This window comes from Orbicella faveolata, unplaced genomic scaffold (genome assembly GCF_042242905.1).
Source record: "Orbicella faveolata isolate gen_17 unplaced genomic scaffold, um_ofav_v1 contig_48, whole genome shotgun sequence".
NCBI classification, from domain to species: domain Eukaryota; kingdom Metazoa; phylum Cnidaria; class Anthozoa; order Scleractinia; family Merulinidae; genus Orbicella; species Orbicella faveolata.
In genome coordinates, this window is record NW_028301578.1 from 10,060,001 (window position 1) to 10,066,058 (window position 6,058).

The 6,058-nt window shown below is 39.0% G+C and overlaps 3 protein-coding genes across 3 annotated transcripts in view; 2 read left to right on the top strand and 1 right to left on the bottom strand.

Moving 5' to 3' along the window:
• Nucleotides 1-153, top strand: part of LOC149096471 (uncharacterized) — a 2,022-nt gene extending 1,869 nt beyond the window's left edge. The window contains exon 1 of the mRNA XM_089280696.1: nt 1-153. This exon is cut by the window's left edge and continues 1,869 nt beyond it. The gene's annotated coding sequence lies outside the window, so the exon portion shown is untranslated.
• Nucleotides 154-862: 709 nt separating this feature from the next.
• On the bottom strand, nt 863-2,373 carry LOC149096472 (uncharacterized). The gene has a single exon (XM_089280718.1). The coding sequence runs from the start codon at nt 2,162-2,164 to the stop codon at nt 1,499-1,501; it is 666 nt and encodes a 221-aa protein (XP_089136844.1). The 5' UTR covers nt 2,165-2,373; the 3' UTR covers nt 863-1,498.
• Nucleotides 2,374-2,773: 400 nt separating this feature from the next.
• Nucleotides 2,774-5,863, top strand: LOC149096473 (sushi repeat-containing protein SRPX-like). Its single transcript, XM_089280904.1, has 6 exons — nt 2,774-2,783; nt 2,990-3,190; nt 3,501-3,565; nt 3,667-3,937; nt 4,592-4,786; nt 5,388-5,863. Exons 1-6 carry the CDS (start codon nt 2,774-2,776, stop codon nt 5,606-5,608), a joined length of 963 nt encoding a protein of 320 aa, XP_089137030.1. The 3' UTR covers nt 5,609-5,863.
• The last annotated feature ends 195 nt before the right edge of the window (nt 5,864-6,058 follow it).

The window sequence follows — 6,058 nt, forward strand, 5'->3', positions numbered from 1 at the left end:
AGTGACGCAAAAAATAAGTGTCGTGAACATGACTATCAAGAAAGAATAAGTTTATTACCACTGAGTGTATTAAAAGCAGTTTGCAAGTACAAAAGAAAGTAAATATTGGAGTTAACTTTGAAGATGTGAAACCAATAAATTCATGCAACTGGGCTGTTGGAAATGTGTAACTTTTTAAAGTCCTTTTATAATTCTAGGACTTTTTGCATAACATTGCCCAGAGAATAAATCTTCTCACTCAAAAATGTGAAATTAATGTGACTCAAAATGCAAAATTTTCGCAAATTTGCAAAATTTAAATGTCGTGAAAAATTATTTGCGAACCTCAAAATCACAAAATAAAGGTGTTGCAAAAGTTTCATGTAACAAGGCATGTATTTTTTTTGTGTAAGGGGGGGGGGGGTGGCTTAATAAATTTCTTCCTCTCAAGAGGGGTTGCTTAATAGAGGATTTACAGTAGATACAGTATGTGGTATGATTTTGTAAAGGAAACATGAAAGCTTGTTTATATCATCCCTCTGGCCACTGGATATTCTCAGTTTACAACAGGGTTCACTTCCCCTGTAAAATTAGGTAATGACCTCTGCCCTTTGAAAAGTGCTTTCCCCTCTTAGGATTAGGTATAACATTTTCTTTGAATTTGGCTTTTTTAAACAAACAAAAAACAACAAAACAAGGGAAACTTATGATAAAAGCTTTGATTGATATCCTAAGGTACTTTTTGTTGGGTGAGGCACTCTGTTACATGTACTTGCTTGGATACTGCGATGCATAAAAGTAACAAAAAGCTAAGGTAGTTTGTTACAAACAGATTTTGATCTACACCGTCAAGTGCAAGAAAAAAATCGGAATATTTCACAAACAAGGTAAACAAGTGGCATAACTTTATTGAATTAAATAACATAACTTCAATTTCTAATTTTCCTAGTTCTTTCGAAAACTGTGAAAAAAATATTTGTAAAAATAAATGTTCTATATATTTTACACACAATAATTATTTCTGTAGGAAAAAGATACAAAACGATATTATTTGAACATGTTGTTTAACACAATAGATTATTACATCTGTAATGGTATGGCTGTGTGTTCTTCCCCAAAAGAAACACAGGTGTCCCATACTTACTGTCATGCAGTGCATGTATTTTCACAGCTGCAGCTACATAAGGGCCTGTATGCTACATCCTAGGGAGGTGGGAATGTGTGTTTCCAGAAAATATCTATACCCATCCCATGGAAGGTCATTGGAAATTTCGAGGAAGGTGGGGAGGGGTGGGGGGGGGGGGGGGAGAGGGGGTTCAAACGAAAACCCTTCCATGCAGGAGTTATGGATATTTTCTGGAACCACACAAATAGCTGCCTGATATCCTATGTGAAGGCTTTGTCTGAATTCCTTTAAATCAAAGCCACAGATTCAAAATTGAAATATCTGAAAATTATATTATACAAAATTACAGATGATTTTCCATGTTCCTTTTAATGTTGTAAAATAAACATGTTTTTAAAATGAAGGAAACAAGCTGATTCTGCCATTTCTTAAACATGTGGCCAAATGAGGTCTCATACCTTGTGCATCGAAATTTATAAATGTGGGGTCTACTCCAAAGACCAAGCAGGTAGCAAACGCAACTGCAAAAACCCGACAGTCACTGCCATTTGTTTGTTGCTGCACTGGCTTCGGGTCAAGAGCAATCAAACGTCCCCCTAATAAATCGTTTGTTTGTTCCTCTACTTCAATTACGACTGAGTCATGATAGAGGCTTCCTTCTCCAGTATTTTGATGTGATGTCTCGATTTTCTGTTCCAGCGCGCTTTTGAGTTTTTTTGCCGATGAAAAGTCTATGTCCCTTACCTTTGCATATGGTACTTCGTTGACATATGTTGGTAAAATCCATGCGCATTTCGCTTGAGTACAGGCGAGCTTTCCTTGAATCCGTGTCACAGCTTCGATGTAAAACATCACGCTCGCTACATGGGAACAGGATTCAGCCAGTCCTGCCTTGCAGCCTAAGCAATGCGCAGAGATAATGGTGCCGTCCTTTTCTACAATGATCCAAATGTTCACGAGAGGATCGTTCATTCGCTGCGAATGTCTCACCTTGGCCACAACAACAATCTTGCCCGCGATTTCTTTCCCTTGAACTGACGCGACGAAACCAGAGACCATCTGGTTGTACGCCTCCAAACTTTTGAAGGCCTTAAACTGCTTGTTTGTGTAATAGCTTGTCTCCAAAACTAAATAGGAAAGCAAGTCCGAGACTTCTATAGGAGGCAAACATTCGGAGCTGAACTGCTCGCTCGGTATGGCAGCTGGATCTACGCCAACCACAGAAATTTTCTTCAAATAGCGCTCTCGGGCGTGGCTTTCGAGGTTTTTTTACGTAGGATGAAAGCACTGGTATCTCCTCTTGTGATTTTGGGTCGTTTTCTTGGGAAATATCCATTGGAAAGATGAATTATTTGAAGACTTTGAACGCGAGCGCTTAGAAATGGCATAGATTTCCATATAATTTCACACCTCGCATGGGCACCAACATGGCGTAAACCTAATTTGCATAAGCTTATGACGTCAGCTGAAAACCAAGAATTGATCTCTCGTAGGGATTGCAGACCGACCTGTTCCGAAAACGCATAACGTCCTTTAGTGTTGGTCTACCGCAAACGATGTGTTCGTTTGTATGTGATATCATCGCCCTAGAAATCATAAAATCCGTGCTAACTTTTCACGACGACAACTTCTCCAAATCACGGGTGACGCATGCGCCTTAGAGACCAGATGGCGATTTGTGACTGAACGAAAGAAAAACAAAAAAAGAGAGAGCCGAAATTTAAACCCAGGCTTCACTGTCGGGTAATTAGACTACTTAGCCATCCTTAAAACGTAGTAAGACAAAAACCAAAACCAAAGTAGTTGACCGATTACTTTCCACACCTAACTGAAAACCACTGTATTTGGTGTAAGACTTATAAGCTGTGTTTTGTTCCCTTACAGCAATCACCTGTCGTCCAATTACCATTCCATCGGAAGGACTGGACATAACCCCCTCATTCTGCACTAATGTAAGCGCTGTCATTCATTACGCAACGGATTGCCGATTCACGTGCATGAGCGGGTATCAACACCATGGACCTGGTCTGAAGACTTGTAACCAGCAGAAGACCTGGTCTCCACTAGGAAATCCTTGGTGCAAAGGTGAGCCGCTAACTTTACGAAACTCAACTTACGACATAGGAAGACGTATTATGAAGCGTAATGTTTCAAACGCAGAGCTTTATCAAGCGAATTATGAAGCCTTTAATATTAGAGAAATTTAACATGATAAGTTGTGGTTGAATGAAATGTGTTTAAAATGCCGGAAAGAGCGCAAGCTGGAGAAATCTTCTTGAGAGTTATATTTCTCAGGTATTTAAGTTATTTAGATTTCAATTTATTTCTTCTTAGCTAGAAAGAACGTGTTGTTGTTGTTGTTGTTGTTGTTGTTGTTCATGACGATAATGATGAGGTGAAGGACGACGAGGGGAGGAGAAGGTAGAGGAAGAAAAAGAAGAGCTCGAAGGAGAGGAAGTGGTAATGTTTTTGTTGATGCTGTTTATGATGCCGATCAGGCTTTATTAATCTTAGTTATAACAGTCAAGGCTGATTAACGGCGTCTTTTTCTTATTTTAAAGAATATATCATTTTCGTTTACAGATGTCTCAGCACCATTGTTCTCAAACTGTCCATCAAATATTGGAGCTACCGCTGACAGGGGTACAAAGTCCACACAAGTCACGTGGTCTCACCCTAGAGCTGCAAACAACTCTGGCTTCATTCCCAACATAACACACTATGGGAAACTACCTGGGGACACTTTCCCCGCTGGGGAACACAACATCCGGTACTTGGCCTCAGACAAAACAGGGAACGTTGCCGAATGCAAATTCAAGGTCTTCGTTTTAGGTAATTTGCGCATGCCCCATCCCCTTCCCCCTCCATCCCTACGCAGAGATTGGAATGAACTCTATAATCGAGAATATTTGTTTCAAATATCTGATTAATCATATAACAGTTTGATTGTGATCGAGCCATTTAAATGTCAGCTCTGAACTGATCAGCCCTACCTATTAAATAGCTTGTCAGTGACGTGTTTTAAAAGAATGTATGTACAGCTCCGTTGAGGGTTTTTAGGGGGTTCTTTTACCACTGAAAGCTGAATTAGGAAGATTTTAAAACATTTGCTCTTGTCTTTATATTCCATGCCATTAATCAGTTAAATAGAGGATATTATATTGCAGCGCGAAGATACGAAATTTCCGTTCACGTGTTGGAAAATATATATTTTTGTCAAAACGAGAAGAGAAATTGTGTCTCTCCAAGCAGCCATGTAATGTTCTATTTACTATATAAACGCTAATGAAATACCACATAATTTGCCTTTTTTTGTGAAAGGCGCTTTTGTTATGCAACCATAGCAACAGTGATCTTTTCTCGTATGACATAACACGCGTAAAGATATCATGCTTTCGCGCGAAAGCTCTTTAAGTATATCATTCGTGTTCAGGTACTAAATAACGTTTTCAAATTTGAATTTTGCACTATTGTTGCCTTTTTTAGTAGTCCGATGCCTGCCTACGTTGTATGCTCCAGCTGGCGGCGCCTTACAGTGTACCAAAGACAATCAGTACGGGTCAGAATGCTCCTTCGCTTGTCACGATGGTTACACCATCAATGGCTCAGGCCGCAAAGTTTGCGAGAAAGATCCAGTTACATCAAAGGGGGTGTGGACAGGCAATGAGACAAAATGTGAAGGTATGTAATTAACATAATTTTGGAGCTGATGTCAGAACCCATATATTTTTTTTTTTTTGTTATGTACGCTGTGTATTTTGGCAAAAAGAAAAATATAAAGGAAAATAAAATAGCGATTCACGATATTCACTTGTTAGAATTACCTAATTTGCTGTTTTTTTTTAACGACCTTCGTAATAAATCCTGATTAAGTAATTGACATTTCTACGCACGTTGGTCTTTGTGCCGAGTAAAGAAGCGTTATTCTCTATTTCTTCAGTAAATAACTTTGATTTTCCATGCCATAAGGAATTGCAACTAGAACCATCGTCGTTTACAGCGAAGCCGAAAGCACCGGCTTGAAAATAAATGGTTTACAGCCTTCTGCAATATTAATAGCAGCTGACATCGTAGTGGCTCATATTTTCGGTATTATTAAATTATTATTAAAAGGTAATATTTTTAACTCTAAGCGCACAGAGTAATAGGTTATTCAGTTAAACGTAAATTATTTTTTTCCTCATCATTTTGTTCAGGTGTGCTCGACTCGAGTTGATCTTTCTAGCTCGTAAGTCTTTCAAGTGCACAAAGTAATAGGTCGCCTTATTTTATCTTCTCTTAGTGGCTAAGTGTACTCGACTCGTTCCACCACCTCACAGCATTCAGTCTGGCTGCGGAGGCAGTTCCTTGTACAACGTGTTTGGTGATAAATGTCTTTTATATTGCGCCCGTGGCTACCGCCGGGTTAACGGCTCGACGGAGACGGTCTGTCTAGCAAACGGCACCTGGTCTGGCGAGGAACCGTACTGTCAAGGTAGAGAAAGAAGTACAAAGCATAAATAGTTGCAACTAGGTTTTACAAACTACAGTTACGTTGATGGGTAACAGATCAAACTTTCTTGATACCTGGAAATTGGTCTTCATATCTCAGTCAAATGTCGTTAGCGGACCAAAAGTGCATGGAAGCTGGATTGGCTTGCATTCGCTTTATGTTTTTGCTCGTTTTTTGTTTGTTTGTTTGTTTGTTTGTTTGTTTTGTTTAGTCTTTGACAGCTAGTTATAGAAACTAGCAAACGGAAAAAAAAAAAAAAAAAAGAATGAACGAGAACAATCCTTTTCCGCACGATTTCTGAGTGGATTTGTTTGAATTTCCCAGTTTCATACAGAGAAGTGCGCAAATACCTTTTGGTATAGAAAATGCTGAAAGCTTTCGCTGAATAAGGAAATTTTCTTTTCTTTTTTTTTTTTTTTTTTCCGCTAGTTGTCCATTGTAAGTCCCTTCAAGCTCCAACA

What these genes read in the sequence shown, in the direction of transcription:
- LOC149096473 (XM_089280904.1), top strand. An exon ending in ATTCAAGGTCTTCGTTTTAG is followed by an intron (nt 3,938 to 4,591) that starts GTAATTTGCGCA and finishes TGCCTTTTTTAG; the next exon opens with TAGTCCGATGCCTGCCTACG. An exon ending in CAATGAGACAAAATGTGAAG is followed by an intron (nt 4,787 to 5,387) that starts GTATGTAATTAA and finishes ATCTTCTCTTAG; the next exon opens with TGGCTAAGTGTACTCGACTC.
- LOC149096472 (XM_089280718.1), bottom strand. Translation starts at nt 2,164, where the DNA reads ATGGTCTCTGGTTTCGTCGCGTCAGTTCAAGGGAAAGAAATCGCGGGC.